Raw genomic sequence first — 24,756 nt, forward strand, 5'->3', positions numbered from 1 at the left:
AAGCAAATTTTGATCTTGAGGGGACATTTTTGGCGCAGAAACCAGCTCAAAAGTCACATAATTAAATATTTTGAAAAACTTAAAAGCAGATTATTTCCTGTGAGGGTTGTATTTAGAGGCAGGGTTGGGTTAAAGAATATACAGTCTGTACACTAGAAACATCAGTCCCCATAAACATGGCTGTGCAAATCTTTGTGTGTATGTGTGTGTGTCCTTTCTATCTTATCAGAACACACAACCGTTCCCCTCTGTGATGTCCTTCCAGAGATGGCGAAGGAGAAAGCAAGTGCAAGGTTGTTTGGGACACAAGTGAGATTTATTTGATGTCAAATCCACACACACATGCACACACACTCTCTTTCCCTCTTACATGGTAATGCCAGAAGCTTTGCTGGATGGAGAGGGTCTAAGACTGAGCATTCTCTTGGGGAAGGTGCATGCTGGGATGTGTATGTGTGATAAATGTGGATACCATGAAACCACATTTAGTAATGGAATCCATGACACACGCATGTATCACATAGAAAATTTGTGTTTCGCACTGCTACTTTCATTACAAAGCTCTTCAGTTCTATATCGCTGTGCGCGTATCTCTGACCGTATCATACTATATCAACCATTTACGAGCGCTCCATTACATGAGCAATAAAAGAGAAGTGAAGCCCAGGCACATCATTTGTGGAGCTTTATAGCCACTGGTCACTATGTTTGGTCATTGTATGAAAGAAAGCACAGGCAGCACATGAGTTCATTTCACTCAGTTGAGTTCATTATGGAAAAGGTTCATTGCAATAAATAGTTTAATGAACTAGTTATTTTTAAAAGGTTAATTTAAAAGCAGAGTTCATCCAAAACTAAAAAATTCTGTCATCGTTTACTCGCCATTTACTTTCACAAACCTGTTTGAGTTTGTTTTTTTTTTTTTTTTTACAGAAAAGAAGATATTTTGAAGAAAGCTGGAAACCTGTCACCATTGACTTCCATAGTATTTATTTTTCCTAATATGGATGTCAATGGTTACAAGATTTTTAACATTTTTAAAAAGGAAACTGAAAAAGTTTCATTATTGGGTGAACTATCCATTTAAACTGATTGTAGACTGTAACTGTAGAAGCAGACTTCTAGTTCCCAGCATGCTTTTTATCAGACTCTACTTTATATCGGGGTGCCCAAACTTTGTCCTATGAAGGGCCAAAAAACAAATTGATTGAGGGGGTGCGCCGAAGGTAAATATACTAAACTGTAGTACATTAAAATTGTTATAATCATTTCCTAATTTATTAATATTTTAAAAATAGATAGAAAAAATACTTGAATTGTGTTAATATACATTTTTGTACATTTTATAAAGAACTTCTTACAATAAAAAACATGAACATCCCATTTATAACACAATGGAGTTTCACTACCAAATACACATAAAAGCTGCAAGATGTCTTTTGCAATGTTTTTTGTTTGTTTGAATGTTTTATTTTTTTTTATCTGATTAATTAACATTTAATTGAAATATTCATTTTCAGTTTGCTTTTTTATAGCTGAACAATTCAACAAACAAAAGGTTATGTTCAATTAAAAATGACAATCTATGTAATATAATCTATGCATTCCCCCCAACATTCCCCATCATTCTTCCTCTCTTCTCAGATGGGATGGCAGACCAAATCAAAGGTTACCATGGGCCAATTTTGGCCTTTGGGCCCTAGTTTGGGCATCTCTGCTCTATAGTGTAGGTGAAATAAGTGCATAACCACGTAAGTTCATAAACCAGTCTATTAACAAATGCTGCTTCTGACTAACACTTTGTTTAGATTTTTTTTTTAATGCACAACTGAGTTTATTTGATTTTATGATTAAATTGTAACCAACATTGTGAGAAATTGCGTTGAGTCAAAAGAAATACTCATTTTGTTTTGAGTTAATGAATTTTGACAAATATTTTAAATAATCTGAAATGATCAGGTTTAAATTATTCATTGGATTTTTTGCAAAGGAAAACATGTACATGTTTATAAGGTGTGATGGACCGTTTCTTATTATGCTTTAAGAATAAGCCTGCTTCTAAATGCATTGTTAGCAGGTATTTTTGGAGCTGGCAGCAGTCTCTTGTGAGCTGTAGGACGTCCCTGATGTCTCTACTCACCCTGGGCAAAAGGCGAATAGCCTGAAGAAGTCGCTGTCTGTGGGCAGAGTTTAAAATCCCAATCTCCAGCAGGTCCTGGTCCTCCACAACATTACTGCCCTGCAGGGAAAAAAGGGCATACAATTGTAAAATGAAATACATATTATTTATTAAATTCATTGCTACATTATGCTGAAGATGAAAGCAGATGTTATAATAATGAGCTACACAAATGAATGCCCTGCAGTATGCAAATATAATTTTATCAGTTTGACATTTATTACATCTATTAATTATATAAATCTATAATGTACACCAATGTGCCAAAGTGATAACAAAACATAATAATAAAATTAAATAAAAAATTAACAAAATTAAATAATAAATAATACAAAAAAAAATTACTGTTCCACAACATCACTGCACTACAGCAAAATAATATAAAAACAAAATTTGTCATATTACAAAAACAGTCCTCAGGAACAACAGCCTTCAACAGTAGCAACAAATGAACAAGTGATCATAATTATGATGATGACAGTAATAATGACAATTAATACATAAAATGAAATCAATTCATTTGCATAAAAGTACAAGGTGCAACAATATTGTTTGTAAAGTGTATATAAATTAAATAATAATAATAATAAATAAATAAATCACGCAACACTACTGTCTGCAGTAAATAAACAAAAAAAACACATTAAAGCCCTGCAGTAAAAACAAATCAAATCATTTGCAATAGTATAAAAGTAAACGGTAACAACAGCAAGCTAAAGTAACAAATAAACAAAGACAATAACAACAAAACAACAACATTAAATTGTTATATTAGCATTGTTAATATAACTGAACTACATTCTTGACCTACAATAAAAAATTAGCAACAATGTGTTGAATTAGTAAAATACAGCAAATAAACAAACAAATAAATAACAAAATACTGCCTCCCAGACAAATATCTTCGTTGCCATAAAGGTTTCACAGCACCAAAACGTGTTGCTGTAATAAAAAAATAAAAAATGTCTTCTTCAGTTCACCAAAAACAACCCAATCAGGAAGTCCATGAGCCCATCAAGCAATAATCAGATCAACAACTAACAACTTAATGTGTGCACAGGTGCAAGACACACATGCTGCCACACACACATACAGAGCTCTATTAACAACTGCTGTTTCACGCTGATCTTCACCTTTAATGACCTTTTACTAACTCTAATCAAACCAATCAACCTCCTATCCAACAGGGCAGAGATCTTCCGAAAACACACACACACACACACATGCACACAAACCCATTCTCTAATAGGATTATTAGTAATAATTTTCCCCATGTGATCCAATGTAAAGGTGAATGTAGATTTGCACACAGACACTGTAACACAGTCTATAATGTGCCTGCATCACTCCACAATGCTGATCCCACTCAAGTATAATGTATAGCTGATCAAATCACCTCTGAGTCTCACCATCTGCTCCATTCACAGCAATACAATCCAGACCAGAGCAAGCGTGCGCAGATGAGGGGGAGATTGATTAAAGGTGTCCCAAGACATCACTAATCACTCACTGCGCAGACCTGCTGAATGCACAATGCTTACTGCACACTGTGTACACACCGGCTGTGTGTGTGTGTGTGTGTGTGTTTATGATTTTTAATATGTATGAGGCAAAGATAAATATTTTTAAGACTATAATACTTCATTGTTGTCACATTACACTGCATGTTTAATTCAGCAAGCAAGCGGTATTAGGTTATGATTTTGGAAATTAATACATTTAATCCAAGCTTGTGTAAAATGTCTTTACTCATAGCTGTCTGATCAAACAGCAGGTCTAGAAAAGAGTCTTTAAAATGTGCATTTAATCATTTTATTTGTGTCTATTGCATTTTAAGAAAACAGTATTTTGTACAGTGTGTTTTGCAAACACAAACAAAGATGTCGATTTGTAAACATATAAGCTGCAGCTAGGCATGGGATAATAATCTTTTTCAAGGTATACAGCGGTTTGGAAAAGTCAAAGATTAAACCCCAACCGTAAACCGTAAAACTGTGATATTTTTATCCAAGGTTATCATACCATCAGAATCTAATACCAGCCCATAGCTGCAGTTATACTGTGGTAAATGTTTGGCATATATGAGTGATTTTTTCATTAAAGTGGATACTACAGTATTTACAGTACATTGTGCTTTTCAAATAAGTTCACTAACAAATTCCTTACAGTACAGTATCTTGATTTGAAGGCAACAGAATTAATTAACAATTTTAAACTGTTTTTTTTTTTTTGTCAAAAACTCCATTTGCTTGCATAAACGCACTAGTAAAATCACGATTAACACATCAAACTATAAGTACTCAAATATTGAGTAATTTTGAAAAGGAGTATATTTTCTCAGAAATGTTAATTTACTGAGTAGTTTTAAAAATGCCTACTTTTACTTTTCCTTGAGTATATTTTTAGTGCGCTATTGGAACTGCTTTCCTTCAGCCTACTGTGCAGTTACTACTTTATTTTTTCTTGTCTAAGGAGACTAGAAAAATCAGTCCTGTCCAATCAAATCGCACACAGAGGGTAAATCGCTACAAAATAAACTACAACAAGACATGGGCAATTTATATTTGCAGCAAACTGTTTGGAAGTATTAAAAGTGTCCAAGAAGATGTCCAAAATCTTTACATGCAATGACCCATAGACTGTTTAGATGCATGTCAATGATGAGAAGATTTCGAATGTTTACTGTATGATGATTGAAATAGCCTTTAACACCCCGCAGGCACAGGATGTCAACATGACATCAGATTGACGTTGTACCTCAACGCTGTGGAGACGTTGCATTTTGTTTGGAAATGAAAATCAGGTTGATGTCAAAACCCAACCTCAAGCCGACGTCAATGTCCAACATCCAAACTAAAATCAACCAAACATCAACGTCTAATGATAGTGTTGTTTTGACGTTACCAATATGACGTACGTTTACACACATTCTCAAATTACATGTCAATGCATCAGCTTCTCACAGCGTAATACTCACTACTCACTGTTCTTAAGTACTTTTAAAAGGACTACTTTTTACTCATACTGAGTTTTATTTACAACATACTTTAGTCTACTTGCACGACATTTTTAGGCAAGTAATGGTACTTTTACTTTAGTATGATTTTTCAGTACTCTTTCCACCAATGAAGAGCACACATACCTTTCAGTGCTTCAAATCTTATCAGTAAAGGGAAGTGACAACATTTCTTGCATTTACTATAGTTGTGCAGGATTATTTCAGCAATTTAAAGGCAAAAGTATGATATCATACAACATATAGCTCAGAACTGCTAGAAATAAACAATTTGAAAAAAGGAAAAAAAGACAACTTATTTCTCATTTCAAATTCTGAGAACTTTGAGTTTATTTGATCTGAGATTTTATCAGACAATTTTAAGTTTATAAGAGCTATCACCATACTGTGTAGTTACAGGAACTAGTCACCAGGCTTGTTCCCAGAGAACTAAACTTCCCCCTCTGGCCATTTTCTTGAATATATTCCTGAATGAACTCTGATGAGATACAGTATATGTTTAGAGCTTTAGTTTTACTGTGTGGTGTGAGTTTTGTGATCACGCAGATGGCATGTAGCCATGTACACTATTTGTGTAAGTTTTGCAATTGAAAAAGCAATAACAAAAGTCCTGCAGCACCATCAGCTTTAGTGCTACATATCACAGAGGATGTGAAAAAATAACACAATGCCACAGACAAAGGCAACAGGTACTGTAAATGGTGCGGACATTACCTTTCTGTATGTGTTTGTCTTGCCAAAATAGTGTTTTGTATGGCATGCACAATTTTTATTATTGTGCTGGATTAGTACAGTATAGGAGCAAATTTAGTTCCCTCCAGAAGATGTTCTGTTATTAAAATCCTTACTAAATCCTTTGGTATGAACATTCCAAATAGCCTACACGTACGGCTACGTTGAAAACGTAGCCCTTTATACATTTCTGAAGATCACAAATTATGTAGCCAGAGCTATGTATGCTCTCAACAGTTCTCTAGGAACTGTGGCATTTTTGTGCAAAACATCCTTATACAGCATTTCACAACTTATTCCTTAAACTGTGAAAAACTGTCAAAACTGCAAGACGTAAAATTTACCTTTATGTAAAAATGTACCCTCTTTATTGTTTATAATCCCTGGCAGAAATGGGCTGCCTAAAAACAAAGGTTTGTCTCATTTATTTTTAAATTACGTTTTTTTTTTTTTTTTTTTTGTGTACTTCACCTTAAACACAAGTTTTCTAATAAAAAGAGCACTTTAATAACAAATGCATACAAAGGGCAAATACAATATTCAGGTTTTATAAAAGCAGAATTAATTTTTTAATCAACAGATGGCTCAAAAAAGTATGAATAATGTGTATCCTTACGAGTACTTGTCTGAATGTAGATTAGCTTTGCATCCTTATTAGAGAACAAGGAAACAGCAACAAAGAAACCAATTACCATTTAACAGACAGTTCACCCAAAAATATACTGTCATGATTTACTGACCTTCACTAAAGCTTCTGCAGCTTTTACAAAGTAATATTTAAGATTTGCACAGAGCAATTTATGCCCATGTAATGTAAAGAAAATGTAATAAATAATTAAGGGAATACAATGTAAAAGTGTTTTCTCAATGTAAATGTATAAGGCTAAGATAATGAGATTAATTAGCAACAATTCAAAGTTTGAAAATACAAAATGTGTACTGTGTACTGATCTTCAATACTTTTACATTTAAAAAATTGTTTCCAAACACTTCAACATCGATCCTTCTGATATTGTTTTTCCTTCTTGTTTTCCATTTATTTGAAAAGCAATACATGAAATAAACAAGTCTGTGAAACTGAAATGCAGTGAATTTATACATTTAACAAGAACAAATTTCCTCTCACAATTTCAACTGTTCAGAATAACAAATTGACAGAAAAATCTGGTTTATTTCAACAAATATTAATTTCATAACTCTTGAACATAAAGCTTCAGCATCGAGAAAAAATATATTTAACGTTTTTTACTGATAATCTTAACAGTTTTGACAAATAAAAAAAGCAAAACATTGAGTTTGCGAGGATAAAATGCACAGTAAAAATGACCTCATATTATCAGATGAATCTTAGTTAGTTTGCTGTTCAGCCACTGAAATCTTCAGGCGAAAGATTGATATGACTATTTTCTGTTTTATACCATACACCTTTTACAGCATCGATTATGTGGATTTTTATTTAATTTAACAATAAAACATAAGTAAGTAGCGCTTCTGCCCAGTCTGTTTATCTGACGTGAAGTTGTTTTTATATTCACATTGGTTCATTTTTTAACAATTACAACCTGTGGCGCCATATATTGTTTACCGTGTTACTCTGAATATTCGCTCTAAAATAACATGTAAGTATGGCTTAGAAATAAGTGTAATTCCTGCACCCCGCCGACCAGTTGCTTTACGACAAAGTTCATGAGAGAGTGATAGCAGCGATCCTTGCATGCATAAAATATTGCACATTATATCAAGTTTTGCTTGCTACACAACCGAAAACATGCTAGATATAATAGTTTTTTGTTCGAAAGTGTGGTAATTCTAAGCACTATAAAGTTTTCTAAATGGAAAATGACATAATCTAGTGGGTCTGTCCTCTTTAATGTGCGTGTTTGTGTGATTTCAGGAGGCGTGGCTTTGGACGGCAGGAGAGGGACTGTGTTTCAAAGATATTATGCTTACCAGTTAGCATTTTGGCAGATCACCTACTGCACCCTTGATTGTTTGTGATAAACTACCACATCCGATTCTATCCAAGCATCCTGCCAATCACTCTGAGAGCACAGAACTACACCGACAACTGCCAAACTGGCTGTAAACCATCTTCAAGTACAGAAAAAAGTGTTATGTACAACTAAACAAGTTCATCCTTAGGGGTCAGAGAAAGTTCTTTTAATACCAAAATGCAAATTAACACTCAAAAAACAACTTAACATATAAATCACCTGACACCTAAACACTGAACGAAGAAAGAGAAAAAAAAACACCAATTCAAACGCTCAAAGCAAGTGATAAGTAAGACAAATGACCGGCACAGTGACGCTAAATTGTTCGTCTCAAAACTCCCAGAAGTCCTGAAGCAAAGTACTGCTATGATCTCTCCGGCACTTAACGCTCTCTCAGAAAAGACTCTTTCATAGTGAGCTCACTGTTTAAATTTTGTACTTTTAAAATGACACATTGGCTCTAAATAAATCTTTCAGGTCAGCGCTCTATTCAAGCTAGTACCGAGGGAGCATGGTGACTACACGCAGCAGTCTGTCTTTTATATCGGCTTTGCTCCAAGAAAAAGAAAAGTAATTACATTAGAGTAGAGAAACTTTACAAACCCACAAACACATCAGAGGGAAGCTGCAGACCTGCATCTAATATTAATCGTATCTGAAGGCCTTTCTGAAGCTCCATCCAACAGAGACTAGAGGCAGAGGGAGCGTGCGCTTTGTGCTTCATCCAGATGTCTCATTCATCCGGAGGAGATGCTTTTTTGCTGGAGGCATAACATTACGTAGTAATGAACTGCTGACTGGACTGCAACACTCAAATTGGGGAGGATTCATTAACAAGCTTCCCACGGTATCACGGGGGTTGGCGTGATTTTTCTTTTAATGGAAATGTTTACAAGAAACTAAAAAAAGTTGTTTTTATCAGAATGATGACTCATGTAAACTCCTTTACTGGTTCAACTGAGCTTGATCTGAATTACACTTCAATTATAAACACAGCCAGTGCAACAAAAACCTACATGCAAACTCTGAAATTTCAAATGAATGTATAAAATGTGTTTTTCAAAGCTTATTACTACAGGCTGTACTTAATCAGTATGAAAGAAATACAGTAAAAAAGTAGGGTTATTTGCATCCAATTATGCAAAATTAGTGTAATTACCTCAGTTAATACGTAGAACTTGGGTAACAAGGACACCTTTAAATAAAGGTATACCATAAAATGTTTTTAAAACATATTGTGAATACATTTATTTCTGTAATAAGAGCTGCAATTTAAGCATCATTCAGAAGATGTACTGTAATTATTGGCTGATTTGCACTTAAAAAAAAAAGATGTTTGCTGCTTGTTCAAATTTATTTAAAATGAGCTAAAACAGCACAATTCTTTAGGGTTGTTTCAGACAACTTATTAGTTTTATGTTTAATTAGTTTACATCTTCATCTTACGTCTTCAACTTACATCTACATCTTTATGTTCAATCAACTTACATGGAAATCTGTGAAAACTAATAAGTAAGCTTAATTCCTTCATGTTGTCCCAACTCAAATTGATTGTATGGGATCCAGCATGTTTTACAGTGTGGTGATTTGAAACAAAAAATAAAAATGAATGAAAAGTGTTATTGTAAGTGATACAAGCTGTTGATAAAAATTATCATTTCAGAAAGTAAACAAAACAAATATAACAATGAAGAAATCACTTTTGATCAATTGAACGTATCTTGCTGAAAACAAATGTCATCATAAATATATAAATAAAAGCATTAATGGATTAAAAATAATCTTGCTGTCTCGAAAAATAAAAACTGAACGGGAATGTATAATATACAGTACAGTATGTGAGTCAAAGAGGAGAAGCGTTTTTGGTGTCGGCATCAATTTAAATTTACATTATCATTAGTTTAAAACTAAAAGAATATTATATACATGAGTTGTCTACACTACTGTTTAAAATCATTTCTGTGACAAAAACAATGTAAAAAATGGTGAAATAATGTATTATCATTTGGTATAACAGATATAGTCATGTAAAAAAATCAGATTTGTACTTATTTAAATAAATATCAGAATAAGTGATCATGCTACATTTTATTTTATGTAATTTATTAAAACTTTCTGCTGACAAATTGGAGTTTTAAAGACATTTAATTAATATTTGGGTGCACCTTTTTTAAATACAGTATGTCATCAAATGAGTGTTGTTCTAATTATGCCTTAGAAGATTTTTTCATTCACTGACCATTTTTATTTTCTTTCTTTCTTTCTTTCTTTCTTTCTTTCTTTCTTTCTTTCTTTCTTTCTTTCTTTCTTTCTTTCTTTCGTTCGTTCGTTCGTTCGTTCGTTCGTTCTTTCTTTCTTTTATATATATAATGTAATTTAAAGTGTAACGGATCACGGTTGATCGCAAAACCCACAGTAAAATACACACTTAGCCCACAGAATAATACATTTTTTTTACTGGTAGATTAATCCTAAATTTAATTACAGGGAGATCACCTCTCCCGTCATTTAAATCACATCTATGAAAGCATTTTGGCTCTCCTGTAAAATATACTGATGACAGAATAAGTTGTGGTAGGTTATTCGGGATGTGGTGGTTTTCATTAAAGGTGTTTTCTTTTACTACTTGTTTAGCCTGCATCAATGCATTTAGTGCAAGCTGCACAATTAATCCTTGTTAGTTAATTAATGTTCAGGATCTCAACACCCACACAGCATAAATTATAAATGATGGTGATTTGCATATGTTTATTAATCCTTCGAATCACTACATTCAAATCTATGTTTGAAAAACACAAAAATCAAAAGAGAATCAGTCTTTAGTCTTTTGAGTACGTTAAAAAGTTACAAACAGTCAAATAACACAGAAGTAATGGGAGAACAGTTTATGGTTTAGCTTTAACCACTGATGTTTATGGTAAAGATTAAAATCATTGTCATATGCATTTAACAATGCTCAAAAATGAAAGTTGTAGGCAGAAATTACAGTATTTAACCAACAGGTCGCAACAACCAGCCATCAAAAATACATCACTAAATAATTCTTCAAAAATGACAATCATCTAGCAATGAAACATGAAGTTTTATGAGTGAATAACTGAATCATTTATTGAAAATTATGCTAAAAATTAATATGGGCTGTACAAATTATAATCTTAGATTTATCTTTCAAGCACCATCTTAGCATGCGTTTTCACAGTACTGAATATTTTATTTACAATGTATTTTTATTCAGCTGATTATTTCTTTATTTTATTTTTAATAAAATTGCAGGTTCTAAGTTCTGTTTGTCAAAAACCAAAAGTGTCTTGCAGTTCTGTTTTTGTAATAAATGGAAGGCAAATTATATTGGTCTCCTCCCCTTTTGGCTGATCTGAAAAAAGGTCCAATCCATGACTAAAAAAACATTATGTGATCTGAACCATGAGATTTGTCATCCGTTACACCACTAGTGTAATATATTGCAATAAAATTTCACTAGACAACTTAAATAAATCATTTTGCAAAGACTTTAGATTGATTGGGATGATTTTACAGGTGAAATATAATTCTTTTTATGTTATTTATTTTATACATATAACAAACAAACTGCAGTCATAAATAACACAATGGAGCAAATATTAATGATTAGTGATTTATGGTTTCCGGTGGAGAGTCTAACAGTATTTGGTTACAGATATTGAATAATCAAATATGTTTAAACAATGCAAAGTCTTCATCATATAAATTGTTCAATGAAACGAATCTTTATTAAACTTCTTTATGCTCTATTAAAATGCTTTGAACATTCTTAAAATGCTTACATAAGCCCCCTTCACACATACAGGCTTTTCTAGAAAATTACCCACAATTTTCAGGAAAGGTCTGTATGTGTAAACAGGCCCTTTTTGAAAATACCGGTAAATTCGTTCCGACAATCTTCCAGAAAGAGAAGCTGTAACATTACTGGTAATTTCTCGGAATGCTGCTCTGTGTGAATGCAAAAGGAAAATTGCCGGAAATCACATTCAAATGTAGAACGCGCTGACGTGAGACGTCTACTCCAGCCAATCACAACATTCAGATGCATTCACATCCGCTCTGTTAATGTAAATAAAAGACTTTGAATATTTTTCCAGACACATTTAGCTGCTAGATGTTAGTCAGATAACCTTTCTATGTTCCTTCTTAATGCCAAATGTGAAAAACATTATTGATAAAATGCTTATGGTAAACTGCTATTTGTTTACCTTCAAGCTCTGCTTCAGTTGCTTGACGCATATGCGCATGAAGAAGTGCTCTGTTGAGCGCCAGCACACAAATATTATGTACATCTCGACATGCGAAAGTGTTCCTTCATATGTTTTTATGGAAATTGTTTACAATACTTTGAAGTTGTATACTAGAATTTGTCATATAGTCAAATGTGTGAATTTGCGATTCTGTCTTTGGATGTCTCTGGGACAAAAGCAGCTGCATGAATGCTAAAACATTTAATAAAAGTGAAACTATCAACAAAAGCCCCACCACTTCAATGTTTACAAATACAAGCGCTGCCGTTTAGAACTCATTTCTGGTTAATGATGTCAAAATTTACTGGTATTTTGGAATGGAAACGAACAATATTTCTAGAAAAATTCTGTAACTTTTTTTAATTAACCAGTAAAGTCTTTCCGGAATTTTTTCAGATATTCACTGGTATTACTCTGTGAAAGCGGCTATTGTCACAGGCCTTAAAAAAAAACACAAGCAGATAATTAATTTTCACTCTGTTGTGCTTAAAGTCTACAGAGTCTGCACAAAACTCATGTGTTTTGACCTGGGGTTCCTGGTCATCTATAATGTCAACTCAACATGACATATCTTGCGATGTGACTATTGTGGACACATGCAATGTGATATTGATGCTCAAACAATATATTGTGCAGCCTTACATGTGGAGGTTTTAGAAAATAAGGCCAAAATATTCATTCTATATTAATTTACAGAATGTGGCATTAATAAGCATCAAATATAGTTTTCTCTCTCTCTCTCTCTCTCTCTCTCTCTCTCTCTCTCTCTCTCTCACTCTCTCTCTCAGTTTTCACCTGTAGTTATGCTATTATTCTACCTTAAAAGAATTATGCATCTGAAGTCCAATGAAAACAGTTTTATGCTAATACACCTGTTGTGAAACTGACAGAACTTTTTCCTGAAAATATTTTTCAGTGACTGCAGCTTGTAAGCAATTCTAAATTAATGACAACCACTGTGAGCATTAGTTGGGACTTGAATTGTTTCTTTTTTTCTTTCTTTTGGATAAGGTTACATTCAGTATTTTGTATTGCTGGCAGGTAAAGTTGTCAAAGCCAGCAATGCGACGCATGCTGACAAATCAACACTGGCTTCGGGAGATTTTTAACACTCTATTAAAAAATGCTCCACAGGGAAACGGCGTAATCCATTTCCTTGACAACAGTTGGGAAGGAAACGCACATTTTTAAAACATTTCTATAGCTAAAATACTCTGTGGTCTATTCCTTTCTGTTCTACTGTTGCTGGGCAACCGCAGGGATGGATGCAGGTCAGAGCTGGGGGAGGGTGATCAGCATGAGGAACTAAACACTCACAAAACCACTCATTACACTCAAATCTACACAAAAACATTAAGTCGCACAATGCATAGGACTGAGCTCCTCTATCCACCATGTCGATGCAGGTTACTTATGTATGTAGACTATATTTCCCCTGAGTCTGTGGCTCACCTGTCAACGCCACCGTTTTTAGTAACTGAATGTCACTGATATCTGCACTACGACAGTCATTCTGCACCATTGAAAAGCAACAGATGCTTTTGCCAAAGCAATAGTAGCTGCGGAATTGTTTCCTTTAATTGAGCCACAGTCTGCAACAAACAAATTAAAAGTCTAAAAGCGTAGAGCTATACAAAACGCAATAAAACAAAACAGATTACAGTGACTCACAGTATCTATTCAAAGGCATTGTTCTAGAAGTGTGAAAAGCCATATGAGTCATCTTAAAACTATATTAAAAATATGAAGTTCACTTTTGTTCTGGTCCTCTGTTTACTGCAACAATCATTCACTTTGTAACTGTTTCTCAGTCTTATTCTCTGAAATTAAGTTGTCTTGCCCTTCTGGCAAATAGTTTTTTTTATACAGTTGAAGTCAGAATTATTAGCCCTCCTGAATTATTAGCCTCTTGTATATTTTTCTCCAATTTCTGTTTAATGGAGAGAAGATTTATTCAACACATTTCTAAACAGAATAATTTTAATAACTCATTTCTAATAGCTGATTTACTGATATCACTTTTCACATGGTGACAGTAAATAACATCTGACCTATTTCAAGATAGTAGTATTCAGCTTAAAGTGACATTTAAAGGCGTAACTAGGTTAGTTAGGCAAGTAAGGGTAATTAGGCAAGTTATTGTATAATGATGATTTGTTTTGTAGACTATCGGGGAAAAAATTGCTTAAGGGGACTAATATTATTGACCGTAAAATGTTACTTCAAAACTGCTTTTATTGTGGCTGAAATAAACTAGAAGAAAAATATTACAGGAAATACTGTGAAAAATGTCTTGCTCTGTTTGGAAACAATTTTTAAAAGAAAAAGAAAAATTGCAGGAGGGCTAATAATTGTGACTTCAGCTGTACAAATATTGTTAGATTTATGCTTAAAATAAAGAAAATATGCTTATTTATTATTCTGAAAACAAGCACTAATACTGTAAATATTGCTTGACTAGATGCTTCTGTATGTTTTTGTTTTAAGCACAAATTTAATTTTTCCCAAATTTGTTTTACACAAGCCATCACATGCGGCTAAGAAACAAACTAATTAAGTGCTATACAATTTTATTTTAAAAATAGTATCAGCTTATCTACATAATTTATGGTCAACTAGCAAGTTTTCCTTGCATTTTCTTGCCAAAAAAACAAAACAAAAAAAACATGCATCTATCACTAGCTTAAGCAATCAAAAGTAAATTCACTCAAAAATTTAAATGTACACGCCTTTTTAACTTGTTGAGTGTCTTTTTTTATAATATAAACAAGAGAAGATATTCTAAAGGATTTAGGTAACCAAAAAGTTAATGGTCCTCTATAGGAGAGAAAATACTATAGATGTCAATGGGGACCAATATCAGTTTTGTTCTCTATATAATATAACAGATAGCTTACATTAGTTCTTCAAAACCTCACTTTTTGTGGGCTCCTTAGAAGAAAGAAATCGGAACAAGTGGAGGGTGAGTAGACTGATGTTTTTGTTGTTGTTGTTGTTCTGAATGACCTATCCCTTTAAATACCCTTTCCTGATCCATCAGCACTAACTATCTAGCCAATTAACCAATCTATTCATTTATGCCTAGTGTGAATTTTGCCAAAACTGTACTTAAAACGAAATGCTTGCTTCTCTGTAGAAGGATTTACTGCTAATCATAAATGTGCAAGCAGCATTGATTGACTCTTCCTGGAAGCAACATCTTTCAACATGCCTTATTATCTCTACAGGTGCATCTAAACAACAGTGATTGTTTTGATTGGTGAAGATGGATTGCCTGAACACTTTCTCCCCGAAACACACGTCAGGCAATCACATTCATGCATCTGAACACACCCACGGTAGACATGTTTTCTGCATTGTCAGAGGAGTGACGTTGACCACGTGGTGGAATGCAATGTATCAATGAGTACCCATGCAGCATTGCATCAACAACAGAAGGTAAGGACAACAAAAAGTACAATAATATAGAATATAATTAAAAAATGGCTTTCCTAATAAAGTAGCAATAAAACTTCTAGAGTTTTCTGATAAATCTTTTTGCTTTTCAAAGTACCCAAATTGCTGATATGGCAGGAAAGATACAGGATACTTTCTACATATGGCATGAGAATACCTATGATACAGGTCAGGCAATAGATTTTCCTGCTTTATGTCACAATAGCCAAGAATACACCGTGGCCTTCATAACATTTAACATCAACAAAATCAATGCTGAACACACATAACAGAAGACCAAAGAATAAAACACTGTGAATCATGCAAATCACAAAACAGCTCACCTGAGAGCAACAAACACTCAAGTACCCACACAAACCCACACCACCCACAACTGATGACTAATAAAAAAAAAACAAGACACTCTGAAAACTGACCGCAGGAAAAGACACTTACCATAAACTGAACGTTGTCAAAGCCGTTAGACAGCAGGTGGTTTTCATACTGCACCAACCCAATGTTGTCCAGCCACTGTCCCACAGACTGGACGGGGCAACGGGGGCCTATCAAAGGATGCAAAGGGAGGCGTTTAAGAAGTGAGTAACCATCCACCCGGTAGCAGCGACAGTCCGGCTGTGAGAGCTGGCACTGCCACATCATGTTCCTTGCAAAGTGACTGTCAAACGAACCCGCCATGCTCAACAAGAGGCAGAGAGCACCAGTGGAAACGGGAGAAACAGAAAGAGCGAGAAAAAGGATGTGCAAAAGTGTTGTTCTTTGTTTTAAAAGACAAAACTAATGCTTAAAAAACAAAGCGGGAGCAAAGTAAAGAGGGTCCTCTCTGAAGAGTAAGTGTTAGGGTCCGTGCTGATGGAGAAGTACGCCGGCTGTGGAGGTAGACATGCTGAAGGCTCCAAATTACATCCACAAGAGAGACGGGAGAGATGCGCGATCGCCAACCTCTGAATTAGCCACTGTGTTCCTCAACCTGAGTCTCAATGTGCGGAGAGTGCAGGCATGTGCGTGTGTATGTATGCACGTGCGGGAGTGAGCGAGTGTGTGTGTGTGTGAGAATGAGTGTGTGAGAGATAGAAAATGATAGGAATGACGGCGTGCAGCTTGCTTGGTAGATTTCTGTTTCTCCAGCACTCCCACACTCATTTGTATGCCTCTGCATCCTGTGCCACTGTGCGCTCTCTCTCCCCTCTCTCTCTCTCCCTCCCTCTTGCTCTCTCTTTCTCCCTCCCTTCTTTCCACTAGCTGTACCTCACATTGCCGATAATAGCCATCAGATCAACCCCAGTCTCTTTGTCTGAGTGCAGAAGCTGCTGTTGCTCCCTCCCACACACACACAAACACACATGCACGCACACGCACACACTGTGGGCGTCTGTGTGAACTGGTGGAATGGCAACACAAATGTGCTTTCTGTGGACAGAAAAATGAGGGACCACTGCAGAGGAGTGAGGTTTAAGCATAGGAGAGGTGAGGAGTGGAAGCAAGACAATGGATGTTGAGCGACAGAAGAGGTGAAAAAAATGAAGGAGAAAGAGAGATAACCAGACGAAAGGTGACAATAGATGTTGTGATTTAAAAAGAGAGTTAAAGTGGAGGTAAAAGGGTAAGGGCAAAAGTAGTGGTAAGATGAGAAGCTAATAGAAGAGGAGAATTAGATGAGAGAACAATTAAGAGGTGATCAGGAGCAGAACAGGAGAGAAGGTGGAAGGAGAGGAGGCAATAAGAGAAGAAAAGGAAGTGAAAGTTAAAAAGATAAAATAGAGGGAAGAGATTGAGGAGAGCTCAAGAAGTCAAGAAAGTTACAGCAAAAGAAAGTACAAGTGAAAGACGGTGAGAAACAGGAAAGAAGGTGACACAAGATGAGAGAAGAGTCAAAAGGAAAAAAGTAAACAGGAGGTGATAGGATGGCTAGGAGAGAAGAGTACAAGGCTACGTTCACACTGCAAGGCTTAATGGTTGAATCTGATTTTTTCCTTCTCATATCTGATTATTTTGCATAGCTGTTCACACTGTTGTTATAAATGTGGCCAATGTCAGATTTGCAGTGTGAACAGATCATGGTCCTAAACTGACCCAAATGTGCAAAGAACAGAACAGTATGAATGTGAATGCTGTATGAAGAGATTAAAGCTCATTGTCGGATTATGTTTAATGTTATAACTGCTGTTTATGAACTGTAAATGGTTGTTTGGATAGTTCTTAAGTGTAATTCAGTGTTTGAAACCTAAAAGAATTTGGTAATACTTTATAATTACACACTATGAATAATTTATTAAGCATTATCAAATAAATTCATTATCAGTTAAGTATTAACTCTACTTTAATGGACATTAGTAAGCAGTTTATTAATGCAGCTACAAATGCTGTGTTCTTGATTTGTAAGCACATTTATAATGTGCTTAATGACTGTATTTTCATTCTTTGTTAATGATTTTTTTTTCATTACTAAATTAAGTATTGCATTATTTACAAAACGTTTTTTTTTTAAAGAATAGCTGGTGCTATCTTAGGATTATTCAGAATGTGGAAGTAAATGATTAATAAACTATTCAAATCAACATGTATGTATCTTATTATTCAGGCATATACTAATAGTTAATTTGTATGTTAATAAATGGTTTAGGCGAGGCAGTGGCGCAGTAGGTAGTGCTGTCCCCTCACAGTAGGAAGGTCGCTGGGTCGCTGGTTGGAACCTCGGCTCAGTTGACGTTTCTGTGTGGAGTTTGCATGTTCTCCCTGCCTTCATGTGGGTTTTCTCCGGGTGCTCCTGTTTCCCCCACAGTCCAAAGACATGCGGTACAGGTGAATTGGGTATGCTAAATTGTCCGTGTATGAGTGTGTGTGTGAATGTGTGTGTGTATGTTTCCCAGAGATGGGTTGCGGCTGGAAGGGCATCCGCTGCGTAAAAACTTGCTGGATAAGTTGGTGGTTCATTCCGCTGTGGCGACCCCGGATTAATAAAGGGACTAAGCCGACAAGAAAATGAATGAGTGAGAAACTATTTATGCTTTACAAATCCCTTATAAATGACAATTAAAGGCTCAGTTATAATATAAACAGGAAAAAAATTAATAAACGACTTTATTAATTTCTATTCATTTGAACGTACACAAATGAAACTGCATCAAAATTTTTTTTGCAAATTTATGTAAAATGAAATTACAATACAGTTTAAACATCACTAAATAAATTTGAAATGTTGTAAGATAATATATTGTTAAATGAATATATTGTTGTTGATTTAGCAAATTTTATTTAATTGAATTTATTGCTAATTGTATTTTAACACTCCAGTTATTTGGCAATGTTTAAGGTTTACAGTAATTTTATCTTTTGGATTTTTTAGATTACAAACAATTTTTGTTCATTTGATACAGAGATTTTAATTGTCATTTATGAGGGATTTACAAACGTAACCAGCCCTTACTTTAGATTAGGTCACAACACTACATGAAGCTGAGTTAATACATGAAGCTGAGTTAATAAAGCATTTATTAACAGGCATAGCATTACTAAATGCCTTAAAAATAAGATATATGAATGTTTATTTTAATAGATTATTAATCCTTTACAAACTCATTCTGAATGCTTTGTAAATAATGTAATACTGAATTTAGTGATGAACAATTAATAAATAACACAACAGAAAAAAACAAATAGTAAGCACATTATAAATGTGCTGTTAAGTCAAGAATACAGCATTTGTAGCTGTATTTATAAACTACAGGCTAATGGTTAATGTCATTTAAACAATATTCAAAATAAACAACCTTTAATTTTGGGGGTAAAGTATTTGCCCTGTGTGCTTTTCTGCTGTGTCGCTGAGGAGTAGAATGATGTAATGATGTCAAAAATGATGTAAAAGTCACATGAATCCCTACATAACTAAATTCAGACTGCGGTCATATTGCAAAACATCAGATCTGTAGCTGATTTAATACCACATATGAAAATGGTACAAATCAGAAGTGAAAAGATCAGTAGCCATGCAGTTTGAGCTGTTTACACTGACAAAAACAGATTCACATGTGGGCAAAAAAATCAGATCTGGGTCACATTTGGCTGCAGTGTGAACGTAGCCTTAGAGAAAGCAACAGGAGACACATGGCCAGCTCAAATGAAAAATAAGCAAAAGAGGCAAAAGGAGAAGAGGTGGGCTAAAAGGCAAAAAGATATTTGAAAAATTCCAGCAAGAGACAATAACCATTTTTAGCTATTAACAGATGCTTTTATTTGAAGCAATTCACACACACAAACACACCATGAACACACATGGAGCAATGGGCAGCCATTGATTGACCACTCACTTTAGCTCCTCAGCCCCATATGGAGTGTTGAAGAGAGTGCTGGTTATCCACTCCCCCACCTACCTGCTACATCTCTGCTGGAGTCGAGAATTGAACCTACAATTTTTGGATCACAACTCTAACTCACTAACCATTAGGCTAAGGCTACCCCACAATAACCAAAAGTGGAGGAGAGGAAAGAGAGCAGAAGGTGAAGGCAACGGTTAATAGTAAGGAGTGATGAGGAGAGAGGAGAGAATTGGAAGAGAGAAAATAAGAGGAGGAAAAGCAGACAGAGAAAAAGAGGCTTGCGTTAGAGGAGTGGATAAGAAAAGAAATGAAAGGAGAGGAAAGAATGACAGAGGAGGAAAAAGTAAAGGGAGATGAAAAAGCTAGTAGATGAAAAAGGATGTAAAAGGCAATGAGAACGAAATGAGGAGAGAAAAAAGTGAGGGAGAGGCAACACAAACGCTGAGATTAGACAACGGGATAGAAGACAAGACAAAAGGAGAGAATAAAGGAAAGGAAGTGAAACGAGAAAACAGAAGAGGAGAAAGATTCAGCGAGACTGGAGTTGAGGAGGCAAAAAGAAACAGAGCGAATGCGAGACAAGAGAATAAGAGGCAATGGAGGAGTCAGGAACTGAAAAGTCCAAAGGAAGGAACGAACATAGCGAAGAGAGTACATCTCCTCATTGTTAGCTTTCTCATTTTCATCTTTGTGAGAATCACAGGACACTGATCTGAATTCTGCAGTCAATGCTCTCTCACTGCGAGTAACAAAACTCCCCAAGATCAGTGCTTTGAGGTCTAAACTGTCCATGCACTTCCTGTCCCCCTGCTCTCATTATGACTACAAGAAGAGCACAGTGACGAGAGGAGAGAGAGCACAGTATCCATGGTTACATCTCAAAAAGCTCCCTGTCTATGAGCGGGTCTTTGACACTACTGAAGGAAACCCTCCTGTCTCACAGTGCTGCACACTTCACAGCCGTTAGTTGACATTCATATCATGAATGCCACGAGCCTCCTATAGTTATGGATATACGCGTTAAATGTAGAGGGAGGACTGACTATTTGCATCAACATCACACACACACACACATATACGCACAAACCTGGGTGATCCTCTGTAATCCCCTCCATCTCTGTGCCAATTCCTGCACCTATGGAGCTCATAATCTTGTCAATCTGTGGAGAGTAAGAGAGAGAGAGAGAGAGAGAGATAAATTGTGTTTGCATAATAAAAGGCTCTCGTCCCTATTTTTATATCCTTATTTCATGGCATTTCCCAACAGATTTCTCCTTGCTGCTTTTTTCCCACAAGCCCACTTTCAGTTTTTTTTCCTAAATGCCAGTAATTGTGCTCCAAAATCACTTAATTGTTGGCTGAAAGCTGGGAATTTTGGAAAGGCAATTTATCACAATCAGCTTCGTTTGAGAAGATGTCAACTCGAAGTGAAGAGAGAGAGTATTTTTTGATGAATGTCTCCTCATTAAAATGACAGTGATGTTCGGAGGAAAGAAAGTGTCGCTTCACATCCGTAAAGCTGAACACCTGCCTTCAAAGAACAGTCCTCGCTGTCTCCCAGCAGACCACGCTTTTACTCTAAAAAGAAAGCCGTTCGGAAGCCCCGATCAACGGATACGGAAACTCTCCCCTCTCCCCTTTGATCAGTTATTTCTAATATATGTTCTCCTCTGAAGACCTGACAGCCGGTTGAGGCAGGGGAAAGAAATGCTGTGACGCTTTCAATTTATTGAGTAGAGTTTAATCGTCATATTAGGCTGGAAGCCCCCTGCAAACTAAACTGAAATACCGATCTAGAATTGATTGACTCTACAAAGAAGACTTTTCAGAAAATTTGGGTCTGTCAATTGAAGGCTAACAATAAACTCCATTACCCTGTGTGTTTTGTTCATGTTTACCAAAAATAAGAGCATATGATTTACACCAAGTGCATTTTAATTATTCATACGAGTAAACTACATACAAAGTCAATGCAAACTGGGTGGCACGAATGACGCGGAATACGCAATAGGTTTGGTGGGATCCCAGCATTATAATAAAAGTCAATGCTTCTTTAAATCGCACAATGACTATCAGCTACATCTCTTATAATGCATGTTTGTTTTGCGACCAGCCCTCAATAGAAATTTAGCTGTTGTTCCATAAAGTTCTGCTTCTCTTAAGACACATTCACACTACGAGTGACTGACGTCAGCAAAACGGGAAGCTACCGCTCATTTCAACGAAGAGCGAGCGACTTCTGGTGACCTCCGTGTATGCAAGCGACAGCGACCGTTGGCTACCAGGTAGGAGGGTCAAGCAACGCAACATAGTTGAGACTCCTGTGACTTTATGCAAATGAGGAGGGCCTTTTTTGAGTGATAGCCAATAGAAGCACAAGTAAAGCTCACATGATCCTCTCTTAGCTTGCTCAAAGACCGGTTATATTGTCTGCACAGTAGACCTACACAGACCTGAGTTTGCAGTAAGTCCCCACCCAGAGCGACAGACAGCTATGAAGTCGCTGCCAGTGTGAATGAAACATTTAATATAGCAACGTTATGAAGAAAGTTAATGACTTATGATGGTTTATATGAGTCCTTGTTATTCACTTTGATGTGAATAATGACTTTGTGTAATCTGGGTTTCTTAAACTGGTAAAAAAGATTCCTTTAAAAATATCCCAGAGAAGTAATACCTGTATTACTATATTGATTTGTAGCTTTAATATGTTATAATGCAATAGAGAGACAATTATTTAACAGCATGTTAAGAAATAGTAACAATTATACAGTCTTACAGTTATAACAGGGCCCTTTGAGGGCAGCCCTGAGTGAAAATGAGTTTGACACCCCTGCTACAGGGAAAATCTCACTAAATGTTTTTCAGAGATGTTTGTCATGTTTCTGACATTATTGTAATGACAATTAAGCAAACTTTTCTCTGAATTCCTGACTGGATAAAGTTCGACAAATGGCAATCAAAAAAGTAAGCTCAGACACATTACTACAATGAGAAACAGAGAATTAAATGTGCCGTCATAAAAATAAGAAAAGTACTTTATTTTCTTAATGCAAACAATACCAGCTTATTTATCATTCTAATTACACCCTACATATTTTTTGTTGTTTTTTCTGTTTTGATTTATCAGTTCACTCAGTATAATTAAGATGTCATTTCTCAAAGGCACTTCCTCTATTAACTGACTGATTGCTTAACTTTTTTATGTGCTACATTACCCTGGATAAAAGCTGCCCTGGTGGAAAACAGATCACCATCAGTGCAAAACAGACACACAAACCATGTCCCGGGCCTATCATTATGCATATTCACAATATTAAAGAAACGCATTAAAAATCATTTTGCTGTCATGACAACGCTGTTGAATAAATTCTGGCGAAAGGGCAGGATTTTGCATCACACATCAAAACCATACGCCGAGCATCCAAAGAAAACCTTTCAAGCCAGTCAGCTTGGTTACTTCAAGCTAAGTGAATTAATTAAGTGGAAATGATTCCACAATTAGCTGGTAATTAAAACGTTATTACCTCTTCCCACTCTGCGGTAAAGGAGGGGGTTCGCTCTAGTCTGCTGGGGCTGCTTTTACCAGGGCTGCTCTGCCCTCTGGAACCCCACTGCTCCTCTTCAATGGGAGACACAGCCACCAGGTTAGAGTCTGATTTAGAGAAGTTTCGGGACAGCTGAAGGTCCAAAACGTTTTTTGGCATAGACCTCATCCTCCCAAGAGTGCAGGCTCTTTCTTCGTAGCCTGTATTGCTGTTTGCTGGACTAGAGCCACCTGTGCAGTTGCTCCGGGCCTCCCCGTTCCTTGCATGCACCCCTGTGGTCTTGTCCACTTGTTCGCCAAACGTTACTGGACCCTGGTTGACCCTGGTGTGAAAAATCGTCCTGTAGACTACCTGCGGTTTGACTTCTCTTTGAGTTTTAAGAGCAGACGCCTCGCTGCCAGTGCGAGGGAAGGGAGGAGAGTACTCTGGTGCTCGGAGGAAATTCCCGTGCCTGAGCGGAGGCTCAGGAACACTGAACTTTCGCACTTTTCCGTAAAGTTGGTAAGGGTTGTCAGGAGATTCGCAGGCAGGAGATGAACCATGAAGAAGGCCAGCGAACTGCTCAGGAACGTGGCTGTTTCTCCGGTCGTCTCGCTCTATGCACTCCTTCTGGTACGTTGCTTCATCTGTAAGGGGGAAAAAAAGAGAAGGAATCATTCAAATCAGATTTCCAAGGCTTCATTCTTTCTTTCTGCCATACAAAAAACACACACATACACAAGCACCTGAGTGGCTTTACAAATAAATACAAATATGTCCACGCTGTGAAGAAAATGCATTCAGACAGATGCCGGAGCACATGAGCTAGTGTGCGTGTAGATATACAGTATGTCATACGGTCGACTAGCTGTGTTGAGACAAGCTTAAAATGAGTGCCTTAGGCTGGGGGCAAACAAATCCGTTCAGTGAGGTGAGAGAGGTCCGCTTCTTGTCCTCCACTAGACCCCTACGGCCCACAGAGCACTGTCTCCTGCACTGCCCCATGTAAAGAAGCCCAGGACCCCTTCACTAAAGAGCTCTTAAAAGCAACTGTCCTCAGGCGGAGACTAATCTTTAATGTAACTGAGGACATATCTCAGTTTAAAGAGGTCATCGGGTTTTTATTGAAGTCTTAATAAATATAAGCCTTGCCTGTATTTGTTCTTAGGCTCTTATGTTTAAAGGGAAAGTTCACCACAAAATGAAAATTTGCTTTTCATTTATTCACCCTCAGGCCAGCCAATATGTGACTTTTTCTTCAGTAGAAC

General features: G+C 36.1%; 1 protein-coding gene across 15 annotated transcripts in view; it reads right to left on the reverse strand.

Annotated features, from left to right (window-relative positions):
• anks1b (ankyrin repeat and sterile alpha motif domain containing 1B) overlaps window positions 1-24,756 on the reverse strand; it is a 315,285-nt gene that overhangs the window by 89,043 nt on the left and 201,486 nt on the right. For 12 of the 15 annotated variants that reach the window (XM_087247217.1, XM_087247215.1, XM_087247216.1 and 9 more), the window contains 4 exons: window positions 23,489-24,135; window positions 21,049-21,121; window positions 16,084-16,190; window positions 2,141-2,239 (listed from right to left, as the gene is read on the reverse strand). In XM_087247217.1, the coding sequence (XP_087103343.1) occupies window positions 2,141-2,239; window positions 16,084-16,190; window positions 21,049-21,121; window positions 23,489-24,135 (926 nt within the window). Of the gene's footprint in view, window positions 1-1,826; window positions 2,240-13,196; window positions 14,086-14,561; window positions 16,191-21,048; window positions 21,122-23,488; window positions 24,136-24,756 lie in introns of those variants that run through there. The other 3 variants (XR_015482120.1, XR_015482122.1, XR_015482121.1) reach the window with 2 other exon arrangements.

The sequence above is a fragment of the Danio rerio genome, chromosome 4, assembly GCF_052040795.2.
Source record: "Danio rerio strain M-AB ecotype USA chromosome 4, GRCz13ab, whole genome shotgun sequence".
Classification (NCBI taxonomy): domain Eukaryota; kingdom Metazoa; phylum Chordata; class Actinopteri; order Cypriniformes; family Danionidae; genus Danio; species Danio rerio.